Source organism: Rattus norvegicus, chromosome 4 (genome assembly GCF_021556685.1).
Source record: "Rattus norvegicus strain SHRSP/BbbUtx chromosome 4, alternate assembly SHRSP_T2T, whole genome shotgun sequence".
NCBI classification, from domain to species: Eukaryota; Metazoa; Chordata; class Mammalia; order Rodentia; family Muridae; genus Rattus; species Rattus norvegicus.
The window spans coordinates 85,411,551-85,431,411 of record NC_141537.1 but is presented as its reverse complement, the minus strand read 5'-3'; the positions used below and the strand labels follow the sequence as shown (position 1 = coordinate 85,431,411).

The 19,861-nt window shown below is 49.4% G+C and overlaps 1 protein-coding gene across 2 annotated transcripts in view; it reads right to left on the bottom strand.

Annotated features, from left to right (window-relative positions):
• The window catches only part of Mindy4 (MINDY lysine 48 deubiquitinase 4), a 110,978-nt gene that overhangs the window by 32,293 nt on the left and 58,824 nt on the right, over positions 1–19,861 (bottom strand). The window contains 4 exon segments of one of the 2 annotated variants that reach the window (NR_197244.1): positions 5,752–5,819; positions 11,086–11,151; positions 12,002–12,132; positions 13,528–13,629. Coding sequence is in view for 1 of the 2 variants with exons in the window: in NM_001431721.1 (NP_001418650.1) it covers positions 5,752–5,819; positions 11,086–11,151; positions 12,069–12,132; positions 13,528–13,629 (300 nt within the window). In the remaining variant the exon portion in view is untranslated. 2 annotated transcript variants of the gene reach the window in all.

Here is a 19,861-nt window from a genome sequence, read left to right as displayed (position 1 = left end):
GGCATACATGTATGCACATACATATAAAAACAACACACACACACAGAGACACAGGCATACATGTATGCACATACATATAAAAACAACACACACACACACACACACACACACACACACACACACACACACACACACACATAGTATTTGGGATGAACTAGGGAGGTCGTCCCAACCCAGCACTCTCATGGCTAAGCAGCATTTGATATTAAAAACTCTAGTCTCCTAGGACCTGTTCCCAACTACCACTCAAAGTGGTAACAGACCATCCAGAAAGAGCATCAAAGGATTCTCCAAAGCTGACTCGGAACCCAGAGCAGGAAGGCCCACGGCCATCATCTGCTCCCGACATTTTTTTTTTGTTTTTTTGTTTTTTTGTTTTTTTGTTTTTTTTATTAACTTGAGTATTTCTTATATACATTTCGAGTGTTATTCCCTTTCCCGGTTTCCGGGCAAACATCCCCCTCCCCCCTCCCCTTCCTTATGGGTGTTCCCCTCCCAACCCTCCCCCCATTGCCGCCCTCCCCCCATAGACTAGTTCACTGGGGGTTCAGTCTTAGCAGGACCCAGGGCTTCCCCTTCCACTGGTGCTCTTACTAGGATATTCATTGCTACCTATGGGGTCAGAGTCCAGGGTCAGTCCATGTATAGTCTTTAGGTAGTGGCTTAGTCCCTGGAAGCTCTGGTTGCTTGGCATTGTTGTACTTTTGGGGTCTCGAGCCCCTTCAAGCTCTTCCAGTTCTTTCTCTGATTCCTTCAATAGAGGACCTATTCTCAGTTCAGTGGTTTGCTGCTGGCATTCGCCTCTGTATTTGCTGTATTCTGGCTGTGTCTCTCAGGAGCGATCTACATCCGGCTCCTGTCGGTCTGCACTTCTTTGCTTCATCCATCTTGTCTAATTGGGTGGCTGTATATGTATGGGCCACATGTGGGGCAGGCTCTGAATGGGTGTTCCTTAAGTCTCTGTTTTAATCTTTGCCTCTCCCTTCCCTGCCAAGGGTATTCTTTTTCCTCATTTAAAGAAGGAGTGAAGCATTCACATTTTGATCATCCGTCTTGAGTTTCGTTTGTTCTAGGGATCTAGGGTAATTCAAGCATTTGGGCTAATAGCCACTTATCAATGAGTGCATACCATGTATGTCTTTCTGTGATTGGGTTAGCTCACTCAGGATGATATTTTCCAGTTCCAACCATTTGCCTACGAATTTCATAAACTGGTTGTTTTTGATAGCTGAGTAATATTCCATTGTGTAGATGTACCACATTTTCTGTATCCATTCCTCTGTTGAAGGGCATCTGGGTTCTTTCCATTTTCTGGCTATTATAAATAAGGCTGCGATGAACATAGTGGAGCACGTGTCTCTTTTATATGTTGAGGCATCTTTTGGGTATATGCCCAAGAGAGGTATAGCTGGATCCTCAGGCAGTTCAATGTCCAATTTTCTGAGGAACCTCCAGACTGATTTCCAGAATGGTTTTACCAGTCTGCAATCCCACCAACAATGGAGGAGTGTTCCTCTTTCTCCACATCCTCGCCAGCATCTGCTGTCACCTGAGTTTTTGATCTTAGCCATTCTCACTGGTGTGAGGTGAAATCTCAGGGTTGTTTTGATTTGCATTTCCCTTATGACTAAAGATGTTGAACATTTCTTTAGGTGTTTCTCAGCCATTCGGCATTCCTCAGCTGTGAATTCTTTGTTTAGCTCTGAACCCCATTTTTTAATAGGGTTATTTGTTTCCCTGCGGTCTAACTTCTTGAGTTCTTTGTATATTTTGGATATAAGGCCTCTATCTGTTGTAGGATTGGTAAAGATCTTTTCCCAATCTGTTGGTTGCCGTTTTGTCCTAACCACAGTGTCCTTTGCCTTACAGAAGCTTTGCAGTTTTATGAGATCCCATTTGTCAATTCTTGATCTTAGAGCGTAAGCCATTGGTGTTTTGTTCAGGAAATTTTTTCCAGTGCCCATGTGTTCCAGATGTTTCCCTAGTTTTTCTTCTATTAGTTTGAGTGTGTCTGGTTTGATGTGGAGGTCCTTGATCCACTTGGACTTAAGCTTTGTACAGGGTGATAAGCATGGATCGATCTGCATTCTTCTACATGTTGCCCTCCAGTTGAACCAGCACCATTTGCTGAAAATGCTATCTTTTTTCCATTGGATGGTTTTGGCTCCTTTGTCAAAAATCAAGTGACCATAGGTGTGTGGGTTCATTTCTGGGTCTTCAATTCTATTCCATTGGTCTATCTGTCTGTCTCTGTACCAATACCATGCAGTTTTTATCACTATTGCTCTGTAATACTGCTTGAGTTCAGGGATAGTGATTCCCCCTGAAGTCCTTTTATTGTTGAGGATAGCTTTAGCTATCCTGGGTTTTTTGTTATTCCAGATGAATTTGCAAATTGTTCTGTCTAACTCTTTGAAGAATTGGATTGGTATTTTGATGGGGATTGCATTGAATCTGTAGATTGCTTTTGGTAAAATGGCCATTTTTACTATATTAATCCTGCCAATCCATGAGCATGGGAGATCTTTCCATCTTCTGAGGTCTTCTTCAATTTCTTTCCTCAGTGTCTTGAAGTTCTTATTGTACAGATCTTTTACTTGCTTGGTTAAAGTCACACCGAGGTACTTTATATTATTTGGGTCTATTATGAAGGGTGTCGTTTCCCTAATTTCTTTCTCAGCTTGTTTCTCTTTTGTATAGAGGAAGGCAACTGATTTATTTGAGTTAATTTTATACCCAGCCACTTTGCTGAAGTTGTTTATCAGCTTTAGTAGTTCTCTGGTGGAACTTTTGGGATCACTTAAATATACTATCATGTCATCTGCAAATAGTGATATTTTGACCTCTTCTTTTCCCGACATTTTTAAGCAGAACTGGGAACAAGGAAGAGTCTGCCAGATGCTGAGGGGCAGGAAGGGGACTCCCCCTCCCCCGCCACACTCCCTGCCACCTGATTGTACCTGCTTCACACAGTGCGCTTTGAAATGGCCTTCTTCTCTTTCTTTTTCAGAAACAGATTTTTTTGAAGAATAAGTTAGATTTAGGTTCATCAGCCCTGGTCAGGTAGTGAAAAAGTATTGTAGACGCACTGGCCAGCCAGGTACCTGCTGAGTGTCAGTCGATCTAAGTGCCCTTGATCTACCGTGAAGGTGTAAACGGCTTGCATCCATGGTTTTGCCATAGGCCACCTGGCACCTGAGCTGTGTGACATCTCTACTTCTGTGTCCAGATGTCTACAAAGAAAGGCCTCGAAGGGCTGCTGACCCCAAGGTAGTAGATGGGACGTTGGTATGCCCAGTGGAGCATAACTGCCAGCTAGAGCCGAGGTTTGTGGTCATTCCAACACTACCTCAGAATTAAGCAACACTAGAACTGCTCAGGCCGCTCCTCTCCTCACTGCTACCCATCTTTCTTCTGAAGGAAGCCCCTGGATCACAGGTGGTACAAGCAAGGTTAGTTCTGCTGGGATGTTCCCACCTCAAGCAGCCTTCTGGGAGTATTTGCAGAGGCCACCCAGGGTACCCAGATCTGCCCTGGTTCCCAGTGAAGCCTTCAGTCTGCAGACTTCACGGTACTTGAATGGCTCAGAGGACCTCAGGTTCACTTCACACTGGACATCCCAGGCCTGGGATAGGTCCTCCTACCAGGCCCATCTCAGGCTCCATTGTGTTTAGATATGGCGGGGAAGTACATGCCAAGGATGGGCACTGTGAAGACCTGGACATGCTGAGGTCATGTATACTGAGAAGGCCTCATAGGCATCAAGACAAGACTGAAGGAAGGACCTACTGGAGGCTAGCATGTGGCCATCTTCATGCTCCCAGAGGGTTGCCCAAAATGGGAGCATTCGAGCAAAGATGACCTTGCCCTACCTGTGATCCAGGGGTTTCCTATGGAGGAAAGATGGGGCAAACCAAGAGGGATGAGAGGCCCAGGAATCTCCAGTTCTTAGGAGAAGAAACTCCAGCACAGAGAAGCAATCAGGCCTCATTCCAAGTCTGTCCATCATCAGAATTCACCTCTGTATACAACAAAGCAAAAAAGCTGTGTGGGCCCAGCCTGCTACATAGCTGGCTTCCAGCTTGCCTTGACACGTAGCCTAGGTAAACCATTCACCTCCTAAAGCCACAGTGACCATAGCGGATTCCCTCAGAGCAGGGTACAGACTCCATGTTCTCCAGTATGACTGTTAAGGCAAAGGGTTGGGCACACTGAAGCTGCATAAGATACCCAGCTGCTATTGTTCTCACTGTACGTGGGCCTGCCCTCTACTTTGACCTCTAAAGGAAGGTGAGGAGAGACTGATGTTGTGAGATAAAACCCAGCCCACAGCAGGTCCCTTTTCAGCTCCTTGGGAAGGAAGAGGCCTAACATAGTCTATCATGCCTTAGGAACCTCAAGGCACTTGCTTATGGGGCTCAAAAAAGCTACCCACAGGCTCTGGAGTCAGTTGGAGTCTTCTGTGTCCATGCTACAGACACTTGTGTGTACTTATCTGTGAATTGGTGTCAATGTGTCCACGTGTGTGTGTGTGTGTGTGTGTGTGTGTGTGTGTGTGTGTGTGTACACTCACTGTCAGGACTTTAATGCTATCCCCACACTGACAAATTCCCACAAATGACAGCCTGGATAGAGACAGCCCTTGACCTGCCTGGCCAGGTCAGATGGGTCAGGGAGAAGGGGCAGCAGCTCTCCATCTCTGCCCAGTGAGAGGATCGCTTAGATGTGATGCCCTGAGTCCCTTCCGGGGGAGGGAGTTACACTGAGGAGCTAGCATGTGGTCAGGGTGCCCACTTCAGGTGCTCAATGAGAGCAGCCGTCACCACACCCTTAGACAAGGCAACCTGCACCTGGGCCAGAAGCTGCTGCACAGCTGGAGATGCTGAAGTTAGAACTACCAGGCCTGGTCCCCAGGAGCACAGTTCCCCTCAGTGAGGATGAAAGCTCCCCCCTCCAACCCTCCCACCATCCAAGGATTAGCAAGCCAAGCCTGGGAGAAGTCAGAGAGGCTTAAGGTCCCCATGCACGTGAGTCCACACTGGGAATGAATCATATCATTATGGTGGGATTAGAAGTAAAATGCCATTAGAAAGTGCTGTGCACGCCCTGCTTTAATAAGGTCAGCATCAGCGAGCAGCAGGAGGGCCAGTGCACGAGGCTGCAAAGCCCAGCACCTCCTCCCAGCCACAGCAGAGGCCCAGGAGAGAGCACTAGGCCGCCAGCACAGCTCACATCTACAGGGGAACAAATACTCTTTATGTCCAGGCAACCCAGGCTCAGCCCTTTCCCCAAACCTGCTAAGAACTATTTCCCAAATCTCCCTCACCAGGTACCCCTAACAATCTCCCTCCCCCAGAGCTCCATACTCTAAACCTATGCTTGGAAGGAATGGAGAATCAATCAATTGTACTTCACAAAAAATTCATGTGCTATTAATATGCCGGCTTCCCTAATGGCCATGCCCAGGCCTTTGCCTCCATTATCCATCCCTGCACACATATCAGGAGAATCCCACTGAGTGCTCAAGTCTGCGGCTCTTTAAGGGAGGGAGGAGGTCATCCCCTGCCATCCGTGGCCATCCCCTGCCATCCCCTGCCATATGGGAAGGCCACAGAGAAGGCACCCCAGAAAGATGTATAGACTGGACTACTCGTCTCCACACCAGCCGGCTTTCCCTCCTTGTAGCTTCATCAAGTGCTGCCCAGGGAACAAGAGGGACAGACCCTGCCCTGGATGAGGGCAGATACTCACAGCTCTAGGGATCTGGACAAGATGGCAGACAAGGTGAGCAGGATGCAACCGTAGGGTCCCGCTTCGAACTGAGAAAGAAGGAAAAGGGGCCCGTCAAATATACATCTCCACCTCAAGCCACTTGTGTAGAGCACAAGACCCAGAGCACAGGATCATAGCTTCACAGCTTCCAGCCCAGCCACAAAAGTTAGTGAGTAGCCATAGAGAGCATGTTATTCACCTCTTCCTAGACAGGCCTTCTAAAGGACAGAGGAACACAGAACTGAGCCCTAAAACCTGGGTGACAGAAATACCACCATAAAGCCCATGTATGACCCAGAGGCACCAAAGTCAGAAGCAACAGTGGTGACACACTGCATTCTGGGACCACTGTCACCTCTAACCCTGACCTAAGGGAGCTGAGCTACCCTCTGTCAGAGAATGAGACCACCCAGCTCCTGGGTAACACACTGGAGGCCTAAGGGTGCTTGCTTGGCACAGCACTTATACAGAAGAACTGAGCTGTGTGGTCAGCAAGTACAAGCAGATGAAGAACAGGGCTGGCATTCACTGAGAGCCAGGGAGTACTCACTTTTGTTACAAATTCACTATTTTAAAAGGGTTTTTAAATACTCAATTTTGATTAGCTGGTAATCTTGGGTTTGACTTGTCTGGTATTAAAATGTTGCTGATGCTGCATGTGGTCTCATTGTATCTCAGTCACCCCTGCCTGGCCCTGTGGCTCTGCCACTCTGAGCCTGTCACATGTCAGAGAGATGCTTCTGAACTTCCTGGTCCCTATCCCCTTTTCTCCGCTGTAAAATACAAAGTTGTTGGTCTCTGCTTGCAGCAGGTTGTAAAGCACTTACAACAGGGCCTGACTGACACCCACAGAAGCTCTGATACACTATGGTTCTGCACAGGGCCTGCTGGCTTTCCTACCGGTTCTGGAATACTATGGTTTAGTTTGGGTTTTGGCAACCTGATACCAGCTAGAGTCACCTGGTAAGAAAATGCTCAATTGAGAACATGCTTCCACCAGATTGCCTGTAGGTAAGTCTGGGGCATTGTCTTGGCTGATGATTGATAATCTATTTCATTATTCTCTCCTAGAAGCTTGTTCTGTTCTAATGAGAGACAGAGAGGGAGTGACTCTAAATAGGAGGGGAGGTGGGAGGAGTTGGGAGGAGTAGAGAGGAGGGAAAACTGTAATCCGAATATGTTATAGGAGAAAGAATGTATTTTCAGTAGGAGGGGGGAAGGTAAAAACTAAAAATATTTTAAAATAAAATAAAAAAGCAAGATGAACAAGCCAGGGGGAGCAAGCCAGTAAGCAGCATTCCTCCCTGGCCTCTGCTTCAGCCCCTGCCCTGACTTCCCTCAGTGAGAGAGTATGACCTGAGAGCTGTGAACGGGAATAAACCCTTTCCTCCCCAAATTGTTGTTGGTCATGGTGCTTTATCAAAGCTACAGAATCCCTAACTAACACAATAGACTACAGAAATGAAGTGTCAACACTCCCAGCACCAAACCAGTATGAAGTTTTGCTCATTGCACTTTGGGCATGATGAACTGTGTGTGAAGACGCAGTTATAATAGTGCTCCTTGTATGTCAACAATAATTTTTGGACTTAAAGCTAAAAGGAGAAAAGGCTATTTTGACAAGAATGATGTAACCGAGTACATTTTCATTTTTCCTTGGCCACCAAGACACTCAGAATCAAATATAGTATTCCAGTTCGGAAACTATTACACTTCAAGGTTCTAATAAAATTATCTTTCCTTTAAAGTGCAGTCTTTGTTTTGACCCTGTAATTCAAACAGGCAGTTAACTGATCATAAAAACATAACAGTGAGGGAAGTTCCTGTACCAAGAGCATGTTCCTCTAGGCACAGGAGTGGCTTCTGGGATCTCTGAACTGGCAGGATGAAAGAAACGAAGACTCAGGCCCACTGTGGGCAATGAATGAATGTGAGGTCAACCTGGGCTGTAGAGACCCTCTTTCAAAAATAAACAAGAGGCTGATCTGTACAAACGGGCTACCTGAGAAGCAGCTGGTGTGTCTGCTTGGTGGGGGTGACTCAGAAAGAAAAAGGACTTACAAAGTGCGGTGAGGGGCTCTGCCAGAACAGGGTGGCAAGCTCCTCTGAAAACACACGGGAGGCCTCATGGGAAGCTGAATGTGGAAGAGAAGCTCAGACAGGGTTTCCCAGACATGTGATGTTTAAGAGGTGTAACCATGTTTGGGGCAAGGAAAGCGAGTGAAAAGGTCCAGAGGGAGGCCTGGGGAGCCCAGAGAACCCTGAAAACACCCCTCATTTTATGAACCATCTCAGCTCTTACTGTGGCGACAAAAGAAATGAATGAGCTTCAAATTAAATGAATCAGACTCCTCTAAAACCTGTGACCTCAAACCAGACACTTGGTGCTGTGGCTTCTCCAATGAAAAACGATGATAACTAAGACTCTGTCTTGCACACTTCTCGGCTTATTTATGGTGCACATTCTCAAAGTCAACTCCTGGGAACAGCTGTAGAGTAATTCTACTGTGTCCCCTCAGGTGACCCATGCCTGGGGATGGTAGCTCCTGTGTGTGGTTTTAATACCACCTTAGTTGCTTTAGGGACTCACCAAGCTCTACCTCTGTCTCCCCTTCTGCTAGGGCCTTACTCTGTCTAGGGGAAGCCTCGGCTTTAGGATCTGTCTCCCTGGCCAAGCCCGAGATGCCTATCACCCTGTGGGGCTATGGGATAGCTGTGAACCAGGCCACTGAAGCTGAACTCACCACGCACAGTGGGAAGCTGTACTGTGCAGTGTGGCATGGTCCCAGTCTTTAGGATACCTAAGACAGTGCTTGCTTTGGGCCCCCAGGGAGTAGAAAACCCAACCCAACTTGGCCATTTTTGCCCTCTTAAGACACAGCTGAATGGTACCAATATTACATCTTGCTTTCAAAAAAATATTTATTAAAATTATCTCATCAAATTCAAGCTGCCAAGACATGGGAGGCCTCAGGGCATCAAGATGGTATGAAAGGTAACCTGGGCCGGAAACTGTGGCTAGGGGTGGGAACAATGTCTGGTGGCACTTAGGAAGAAGGAACCATTCTCCCAGCACAGCTCCGGCCCTGGAAAGACATGAGCCCACCAAGGCATTCCAATGGGATACCTTGTCCAGCTGGACGGAAGCCTCCCATACTGGCTTGGGGCCACAGACACCTCTCAAGTGAGCAGCAATGAAAGCAGCATGGAGGTTGCTTACTTTGGGCAGAGGCAGTCGACGTTTCCAAGCCTGGCACGAGGAGCCTCTCTTAAGCACGGCCCATGAAAAATGGATTTGGTGTGTTCAGTGCTGAGGCAGCTCAACTGCTTCCAGCAAAAACAGAAATTAAGCTGTGGGGGGCGGGAGACTGTTTCCAGAGGAATGGGGGCAGGTATTGGCTAGACCAGCCACCCTGAGGAACCAAAGCTAGTGAGGAGGCATACCTAGAGCCTGAAGGTTAAACTGAGGGACCCTCACACGACAGCAGGCCCTTCTCCCTGAACTTCCTCAGGTTTCTGTCATGTACAAGCTTCATGGGAAACCCAGGGCACAGGCTGAGGCACAAGACCTCACTTGCAGGCAAGGGCACAGAGGCCTTGGTGCCAAGGGTCACCAACACAGAGACAGTGACCTGGCCCCAAAGCCTTTTCTTGACTGCACCATGGCTACTCCTTGGTCCTCAATTCCTTTCCTTCCACGGCTAGGGCAGCTCCATATTCCATCTGCCTAAGGGAACAACTTTGCATGGGCATCCCTCCAGCACACTGCTGTGCCCTCTGACACCTCCATTCAACAAGTAGCCCTGGTTCTACTCGCTCAGAATGCCTGTACTTCATGTAGAAAGCATTTTCCCATTGGAGCTCAAGAGTCTTCACTGATCTAGAAGCGATTCAACTGCTCCAGCTTCCATTTCTAGATGGGGGTTAAAAAGGGATTTTCCAAGGTCAAGGCCACATGCAACCAGCAGTAAGCCCAGCAGGTACCCTAGGCTTCAAGCCTTCTCATTGCTCTCGGCAATGGTAGGAAACTGCCACACACCCTGCAGATGCCCTGTAGGTTTTTTCCCAGTTAAAAAAAAAAATAGAACTAGAGATGGGGCAGGGCAAATGACAGACAGCTATTCTAGGACCCTCTGTGCATGTCAACCCCTCTGCCTAACCAAGATGACTATACAGGCAGGCCCCAGCTCTCCTGGGCTGCCCCAGAATGGGAAGCAGCAGCTCTAGGACTAACGGGCTTCAGTGGGGCCATGACCACGCCTGTCTTCCATTAGTCTCAGTGTGGTCTCCTTTCCAGGGAACATCTGGTGCTGTCAGGGTCAGGATGCTTCTGGGGCTGGGCTTAAGACCCTCAGGATCTTCAAGGGAAAGTGCTGAGAAGGGGCATCTAACAGTAAGGACTTCAGGTCGGTTCCCCCCTCCAGCCAATTCTCCCTCCCTAGGCTCGCTACTCGAACCCCCAGAGCATTTCCTGACCCTCGTGGAGCAGGTATACTCCAAAAAGGACTTCCTTCTTTATACGCCCATACCAAGAAACTAAGCCTCGTGTACAATCTGTGAAGCAGGCCTAGCTGTTATGCATGACAAGTGAGGTGACTTAGGTACAAAGAGCCTCAGGACGAAGCCTGAGTCTCACAGCCGCTCAGATCCAAAGTCAGGCCAACTACTCCGAGAGCCAAGTCCTTTGCCCCTAGAATGTAAGACATCTCCTCCACATACCCGCATAGAGCCTTATCCCACTGGAGACTACAAAGCCCTAGGTTTTCCCCCGGCCGACCTGGCCATAGGCTATGAGCCAATCTCAGAACCAGCAGGGAAGTGCAACCTCCTTGAGCAAACCGGTACTACAGGGTCCTGCACAATTCAGCCCACCTCTCCAGGGCACTGGTGAGGTCCTGGGCCAAGCAGGGTCTTCTACAGCCGCACTGAGAGAGCTGCTTTCTTGTCACCTCCTAGCTTGCCCTAGAACTCTCTCTGTTGATCAGAGTCCAATCTTCCAAAGTGCTGCTTATTACTTCAGTAGAGGGAAAGCCCTAGAAAGCCAAGCCTCAACTTGGCTTCTAATCCCAGTTGAAGCCCAGTTGCTACAGCTCCCTAGGCCTTGTGATCCACTACCAGCCTTCAAGGATGGCATGGAAACTGTGTCTCCTGCCACACCCACAAGTCTCCAGCCTACATCAGCACATTCTGCTCAGTTTCTTTGCCAACCCCATGGTGGAGATGACCAGAGCCCTACTCCACCTAACGCCTTCTTCATAAAGAAATTGGGACGTTTAGCAATGTTCATGTCACCAAAGAAATGGCTAGTCATACCTGATGAACGCTCTGCTGGAGAAAAGTCACCAGGTCCTCAGAGCTGGTCAAACTATACAGTGTGAGCTGTGAAGAAACATACACAGAGTGAGCTATATGTCCCCAGGGACTATGCCCCATGCCGGGTCAGCCTCTGGCTTTACTACAAAAAAAAAAAAAAGTGCATGGAATTTTCTGAGTGATTCTGGACTGTCCAGCACTGCTGGGTGAGTTATGGGTTAGTCCTCCTGCAAAGTCCCCATACTGCTCCAACATGGTGCTCAGGGATCAAGCTTCCTGTGTGGAGGCTGGAACAAGGAATAGGAGAGGCAGGGAAGAATCACTTCTCCATGTCACCACGGCCAAGCCAGGTCAAAACCCAACAAGCTGTTCTCAAGCAAGTCAGGAAAAAACACATTTCCAGAAAACATTTAATCAAGCAAGGTCCTAAATGAGGGTTCCAGGGTCACATGTGCCTATGGCTGGGGAAACAAACTGTCTAAAACAAATAGTGAAGGCGGATCAGGTTTTGAATATCTTTACTGTGTCCGCGTTTTCAATAATACAAGGTATTTCTTCCCTGACTTGCGCTTACGCTGGGCCTATGGCTGATGCTCCATACTATCAACTCCCCCTCCCCCACTTTCTACATTCCAGTGCCTCTCCCATCCACATGAATGCGAGAACAGACACTAAAGATTTGGGAGGGGCAGAAGATCAGCGCAGCAAGGAACACTGCACACAGGGTACCGAGGGCACCTCAATACCTATGCACACAGTGGGTGATGAGGGGACACACTGGGCCTCTCAGCCACTGAGCCAGCTCTGACAAGCCAAACTGCAAAGCCACTCAGCTCTCCCCCACCCCCAAAGGGCAGGACTCTGGGGGCCTGGGCTGCAGGGATGGCCAGCCAGCCCCAGCTGGGGGAGGATTTACTTATATGAAAGGAGATAGTCCCCAAACAAAGCCAAAGGTGGCGCGATAGTTTTCCAGAAAGCCGTACTGTTTCTAAGACTCCGTCTGCTTTGTATTTCCCTGTTGGACTGAAGTGCGGTGTTCCTGAAGCCCTAAAAAGGAAAAGAAGGTGCATAAGTCCTCTACCAGAGGAAAAGTCTCGCCCTCCAGCCAGCAAGACCACATGTGCCATGAAATAAATAGGACAGGACTGACAGCTCCAGAGAAGTCAGAGTGCCAAGGGCTTCTCATTTTTCCTGCTATGAACTCACCCAGAAGTCCAGGGCATGGAAAAAGAGAGTGGTGGGTGAGCTTAGAACAACCACGCCTATGTCTGGCAGGAGGAGGCCTGACTCTCCCTTACAGTTGGCAAACACTTCTGCAGAGGAAGGACTGCTGGCCCGCCACTGTCTTCATCCAGGGCCATCCTCTTAGAAACCTCCCCACCCACGGAGACTCCCCAGCAACAAAAATGGGGGAATAGCCCAGGGCGGCCCTGACTAACAGTAGAATTTGGGTGTGGACCCACTTGCCACCAGCTTCTATGTGGCCTGGGACACATCATCTTTTTTCTCTGGGCTTCTGTCCCATGAGCCTTTGTCCCCTCTGCCCTTAGAGCTACCACACAGACAGGAGCCACGGTTAATTAGTTACCTGGCAGAGGGTACCAGAGGCAGGCAACAGTAACCGACAACCCAACCCACAACTGATGTGATACCCAGATACTGCCGGAAGCACATCACATCTATCATCCACCGTCTATTTACATTGATAAATGATTCATACTGATAATGTTATTATATCTAATACGTATCATTTATTTATACTACTCATTTAGTTCTCACAACCACTAAGTCATCATTATTATGACCCCATTTTCTAACCAAAGTCAACAAATGAGGCATAGGGAGGTGAGGTCAGGTCCCAAGGCTACACATCTAACAAGCAACGGCTTTGAGAGCCTGCCGGACAGAGCCCCTTTTCTTAAGCACTATGCTAAAGGCACCAAACTGATCCCAAACCACTTCCTTCACCAAAGCTTAGCCAGAGAGCTAGGCAGCTATGATCCCACCCTAGAAGTGAGGCTGAAGGTCCAGAAGACCACCTGTAGAACTGCAGGGTAGGATGGAGGTGTCTGGAATGAGCTGATGGTTCATGGTAACAGCCTGGGCCGCTCACCTCTCTATCTCATCCTCACCATAATGAGGTTCTGGTGACACAGGCAGAACTAGGCTTTGGGGTCTTGGATGGCTTTGGGGTCTTGGATGGTGGTACACATTGGTGAAGTCACTGCTGAATCAGCCTGCGGCCCCAGGATCAGGGAAACACTTAGGGGAACTGAGTCGCAGGCTTTCTCCAAATCCTGCATGGCAGGCAGGTAGAAGCACATGAGCCTGGAGTTTGGACCTTAGCAGAGCCCAGCTGCCCAGCATACAGACCAAGGGCAGCCTCAGCTAGGCCAGGACAAGTTGGGGATTAAATGGGACATGGCCCCCAGAACCACTTACAGTGCAACCACGGCTTGCTCTTTGCCTCCAGCTCGCCACAGGATGTCTGCAATGGCCAGGGCAAGGCAGCGAGTCCTCTGGGCATCTGAGGGCTGCAGCTGGCTGATGAGAAAGGGAACGTGTTTAGGTTTATGAAGACACAGTGCAACACAGGCCAACCCCTATGGGACATGCTAGCTGGCTCGTCCACAGATGGCTCCTCTTTCCTTGTAGGCTGGGACTCCCTAGCTAAGTTTCGGATCTGAAGGCTCTACAGATGAGGCATAGAAGGAACCTTGAGGAGGGCGTTGAGGTTGGGGACAGGAGTATTGCTCACTGGAGCAAAGGGGTCCTCAGAGGTTTGTTTACATTTGAGCATTTAACTATAAGATTTCTCATTCTGACAGAGCCAAGAATATTCTGGTAGCACTGCCGCAACAGGCAGGTGTGAGGCATTATCCTGCTCTCGCCTTGGTCAGTCCCATCAGCTGCAGACAGAGAGAACACAAGCGACCAGGAGTCAGGTCCCTGGGGGGGCCGTAGGAGAACTACCATGCTGCCAACTGAAACAACGGTGTGATGGGCAACAGTGGCCTTTCTGTGATGGGGACTGCACCTCCTCAGACCTCTGAGCTCCAGGTGCATGTGAACCCTGTGAAAAGCTGTGAGCTTCATGGAAAGCATAGGACAAGGTGGGGCGGGCAGAGACTTCCTAGAGAAAAGACCACTAGGATGGACCTCTGGGATGGCGAGGAGAGGCACAGGTGAAGAAGGTCAGAGAGCATAGCAGGACACAGAGCAGCAACATGTAGGCACAGGGTAGCTCTGGGAAGCTCAGCCCGGTACCACATCTGAAGCTGTTGAGCCATTCTGCAATAAAAATGGTGACTAAGAGGTTCCTGGGGCAGGCAAGAATAAGAGGGAGGAAGGCCGTGGCCAAATATAGCCGCTTCTTTCCACTCGACACTTCCAGGGCCCATTTGGGTTGTGCTCCTTGGCTTTCCTCTGTGCTCTGTGGATCTCCCCTACATTCTTGCAGAGGCTGACTTGAGTCTCTCCCTAACTAACAAGAGGAAGACCTGCTGGGGGTAGGGCAAAGTAATGCATACAGGAGAACTCCAGGCTTTCGCTCACCCAAAAAATGCCTGCCCTGCACACTGAGATGTGTGCCGGAGAGGATGCCGGGATCTTCCCCCTCCACACTGCTACAGCAAGAGGAGAGCAACCAGGACACCCGTGACTAGCTATCATGGCAGAACACAGAACCATGCATCCACAGCCAGGCTGTAACTTAAAATTAGAACACACTTTAAAATAAAACGTTAACAAGACACAGTGATGCCTCCATTTCCCCATTGAGAAATGAAAATGACTCTGAACTTCCCTGAGTGTTGGGAGTCTGAACCAGACACTTCACATGAGCCTGGTCCCTGACGCCTGGCGAGTTTTCAGTCACTGAATCCAACACAACTGTCACCACATGGACCACATCCACAGACAGGTTCACCTGACACCTACTCACGTGAAGCTGCTGGCATTGGTAAGGCTGCAGAGGCAGCGAGACGAGCAATGAAGCTTAGCCTGGAATAAGCCAGTGACCGCCTGATGCCTCCCCAGACTCAGGAAGCCTGCCATAGTCCTCACAGGAAATAGGGATCAAATCATCGCCAAACCGGATGGCCTAAGCTGTTAGGAGCACCAACCCAGGTCGGTCAGCACTTGCTAGGAAAATAACATTGAAATTTTTTTTTCTGAGTTTCAGGAGAGGCCACGCTAGGGACAAAGAAACCTGGGTGGCCGAGATGGGTTGGACATTTACTCATTGGATTCAGAAACTGCAAACAGGTGTCATGGCTCTCCAGGCAACAGCTATGGTTTCCATGTTGTAGCCCTGCATCTCATGGCTGCCTATCTTACCTGTGCTCCACTGAATAGTTACAGCAGCTCCCCTCCCACCGTGGGTCTTATTCTCTCCTAGATCACCTCTGGTCCCAGAGTACACATTCACCAGGATGTCTGAGGTGGGGCCTCTTCCCAGAGGAAACTCTCAATTGATAGGGGGTGTGTAAGGCTGGCTTGAACACAGCACACTGCCTGGTACACCTATGGCTGAGAAAGCTACAGGCCAGGAGCCAAAGGGACCCCATCTGAACACTCCAAGGGAAGGACAGAAGCAAGCAATCCTGTTTGGAACCGGTGACATTTGAGGGTTGTTTTTTTCACGTGCATTGGTGTTTCGCCTGCATTTATGTATACATGAGGGTGTCAGATCCCCTGGTTATAGACAGTTGTAACCTGTCATGTGGGTGCTGGGGATTGAATCTGGGTCCTCTGGTACTCTTAACCACTGAGCGATCTCTCCAGCCTCCATCATGCCAGGCACTGATGATAAGCGCTCCATATGTGAAACTATTCAACAGCCAATGAGTTCAGCACTATAGCAACCTCTTTGAAATGAAGGACTAAGTCACGGGGAGGCAAGAGGAAAGGCGAGATGGGATGGTGGGGCTAACTAACCATGGCTTTAGGACCTGCCTCCTGGGCAAGTCCTTCCCTGGTCCCGCTGGCACTGCCTGCAGCATTGCCTCTCTGAGCTGGCCTGTTTCTACAGTCCTCGCTCTGTCAGCTTTCAGTTAGCAGCATCTGCAGCTCCCCACCTTGGCCTGGCCTTCTCCATTTTCTGAGGCATGGCTTCTTGAGCTCTCATTTTCCAGATAAAACAGAGGATCATGGAGAATGCAGTGACCAGCCATCAAGAGGTCTGGGGTCAGTGTCTGACCCCCAGATGACAGGGCCTCACCCCTCCCCAGTCTTGCTGTTCTGTTGCTTAGTTTACCCAGAGCTGTCAGGACTCTCTGTGTTGCACCCACCTACACACGCATGCATGCTTGCAGACATGCACTCATCCTAAAGGTGACAACAAAAAGATGGGTCACCTGCCTACATATCCAGGACTTGAGCATCACCATTATCTGAGCAGCAGCTTAGCGGGGTACCCCTTGGTGACAGAGAAGAACCTGTGGCCTAGACAGCAGACACACGAGTCACGTCCCCACCAGGAATCTGGCCCCCAGCCAGGCTTTTACACCAGAAGTTTTCTTCAAGGGGCTAATTCCTCCAGAAGTGTAGGCTGAAGTGCTTATGGGAGGCTGGGTGGGAAGCTGCCTACTCTGTGCCTGTCTGGGCGTTTCAGAGAAGAGTCGCTTCTGCCTTAATTATCTATAGAGGATTTGCACGTTTCTCTGCAGATGTACCCGTGTGAACCAAGCCTATACAAAGTTCTGGATAAAGCCAGCAGTGTGCGCAGGTCGTGGTTCCCTCATTTCTGCTCCTCTGAGGGAGGGCAGAAGGTGGATGGATGGGGTGCCACAGGGACCCTGTATCTGGAGATCCAGAGTCAAGTGTTCCTTCTCTGTACCTCAAGTCTCACGACTTCAGAAAGGAAGTACCGTGCAAGGCCAACATTCCGGATCCAGGCTCCTCATTCCTGCCAGCCTCTAAAGGCCTTTCCAGCCCCAGGGCTCTCTTGGGGCCTATGGAGGGGATGAGCCAAGCAGCACAGCTCCTCCTGTCCAGTGGAAAAACACCATATCCTGCTGCCTGGCTTTGTCGAACTGACTGAGGCAAGGCAGCTGCCAGTCTGATGGGCTGAGTCGTAATGAGGCCAGACAGCCATACAGAAAACACACGGCCTTGCCAAGAGGCATTTATTCTGCCTGGATTCCCTGAAAGGGCTACCCACCCTCAGCTCTGCTCTCTTAGAACTTTGTTCCTTTCTCTGGATCCTTTAGCCCCACAGTGCACACGTAGAACATCCTTGGGCTGCCAGAGTACGCTGAGATGCATCACCATCCCAAGGTCAAAGGTCAAAGGAGGAGCTTGTCTTTGTCCCCACCCTAACTTACTCTTTCAAGCTGGGCAATATTAGAATGAAAAGGGACCTAGCATGCACAGCCCAGGACCATCTAAAACAGACTTAGCTGCACCACGTATATGCATGCAAACACACACACACACACACACACACACACACACACACACACACACACACACACACACACTAAATGCAGCGTGGTACTAGTCTTACTAAAGCAGGGCAATGGAAGCTCTGTTGAGAGTGCATTGTAAACAGAGAGCCTAGCAGGTACTGGAGCATCCATCAGCTCTTTCAAACTCCAACAGCCTCAGCTCCTCCTGCCATCTCTGGTCCCCACAGCTTCTAGAGTGCAACAACATGTTATGACAGGCAAGATGTCACAGTCCGGTCTTGGCTTAGCAATGCTACTAACTGTGACCATGAGCTAGCATCTATCCATCTGTGGGTCTCAGTTTCCCCATCTGTACTGGAATGGGCTGAGTTCAATGGGCCTATTCACTCACATGGTCCTGGAGGGTTTTTAAAAAGTCTCTGCATTTTCTCAAGAAGTGCAACCAGAGAAGGAGTTTACTAACTTTGCTAACTCAGAGATGTGAAGCTCTCTCCTCCACCAGGAACACAGGTCCTGGCCAGCTGCTGTGTTCTCTGCAGCATCAGCCCTAGCGCAGGCTCTCCCCTCCCGAGGGGAAACTGCACCCACTGGACAAGGATACCTACTGTAGCCTTCAACCCACAGAACACTAGCAAGGCAGAGGCACAAGCTACAAATGGTGCTCCTCCTTTCCTCCTGTCCCAGAACAGCCACTTGCTTGCCTGTGCTTGTATCAGCATTGGCCTAAGCTGTGTCCCCATGGTTCTCCTTCCCTTCCCCAACTGTCTGCCTAAGGCAGCAGGCACCACTTCTTTGGTGGGAGACTGCAGAGTGCATTGGTTGCCTTACCTATAGCCCTCTGACCAGGAACAGCCCATGCTGGTCATCTGGGAGGGTCTTAGGGACTCTTACAGCTCACCCCTCCTCCATTTCTCTCTATGTTTCCTTGGACTTCACAGAGCTGAACCAAATGTTCCTGCTACCCTCTCACTGAGTAGGAAGGAACATCCCCTGCACTTAGCCTGTGGACCATGGGGATGTGGGATACAGAGGGATAATGAGCACCAGCCAGAGCTACCAGGCCCAGAGAAAGCTCTATCATCTTCCATAGACAGATCCTACTACATATGCAGTATCACACACTCACACAATACAAACTATATACAGCATAACCTACTCTGAGAACACAACATAACCCACATACGTAACATCACCTACCCCAAACAGAATATAACCCACGGACATAACACAACCTCCTAAAAACATGGCCCGCTCAAATAACGCAACCTATCAAATACCACCAACACCACACTTCAGCACATAATGAACGCTACACGCAATTCAACCCTCACACCACACAACCCATACACAGCACAAGCCTCACAATACAACCCTCAAATAACCCACAACACAGCTCACAGATAGCACAACCCTCACATCCAACACAACCACATACATAACATGTCCTCCAAACAGCACAACTATCCCATAAAACAAAATTCATGCATATACAATCCTAGATACAATGCAACTTTTCTACGTTATACGACTCCCATACAACTGTAATCTCCACCCAGCACAATGCCCTCAGTGTAATACAACATGTACATCATACAACTCACATGTATACACAACACAGCTTCTCTTATGAAATGCAACCCACAGGCAGGATTGCAAAAATATAAACTGCCCCACATACAACACAACCTTCCCCCATACAACAGAAGCCCCCAATACTACAGCTCCTACATAGGACACAATCATCACGTCACATGAACTCTGATAGCGACTTCCATCCTCTTCCCCAATGTGTGCCCTCAGCCCCCGCAGCCAGCACGACCCAGGCCCCACATACAAATACAGCAGGCCTGCCCTCTGGGTTGTTGTTTCTCTCTCTGGGTCCCAGCACACAGGAGCTCTAGGCTGAGGCCACATTTCTTTCTGCTCCTCCACAGCAGGGCAGGTAAGTGCATAGAGTAGGCCTAGACAACGCTCGATGCACGCTAAGCAATGACAAGCCACAATTGGGGGTAGAAGAGAGTTCACTTTCCACCATATGGTAGGGTTTCCTTTGACCCAGAGTCACCCTGAGCTCCAACCTGGTGGACCCCCTGCCTTCAAACCTCTGGCTTCCTTCTCCTGTGGACTATAAGAAACTAAGATGGTTATGTCCCAGGCAGCATCTCATTCTGCAAGCAACTTCAACACTGCATCCTGACAACTGGGAAACTATCTGTGTGTGAGTCTAGGGATCCAAAGAGGCCCTGAAGGAGCTTTGGGCTGACATGAGTCATGAGACATCACTCACGAGGGCCATGGTCATGGCTTACTCAAAGCTGCCAGTACTCCCAAGAGTCCAGAGGCCCGTCTGGAGGCCTGGCCTTACT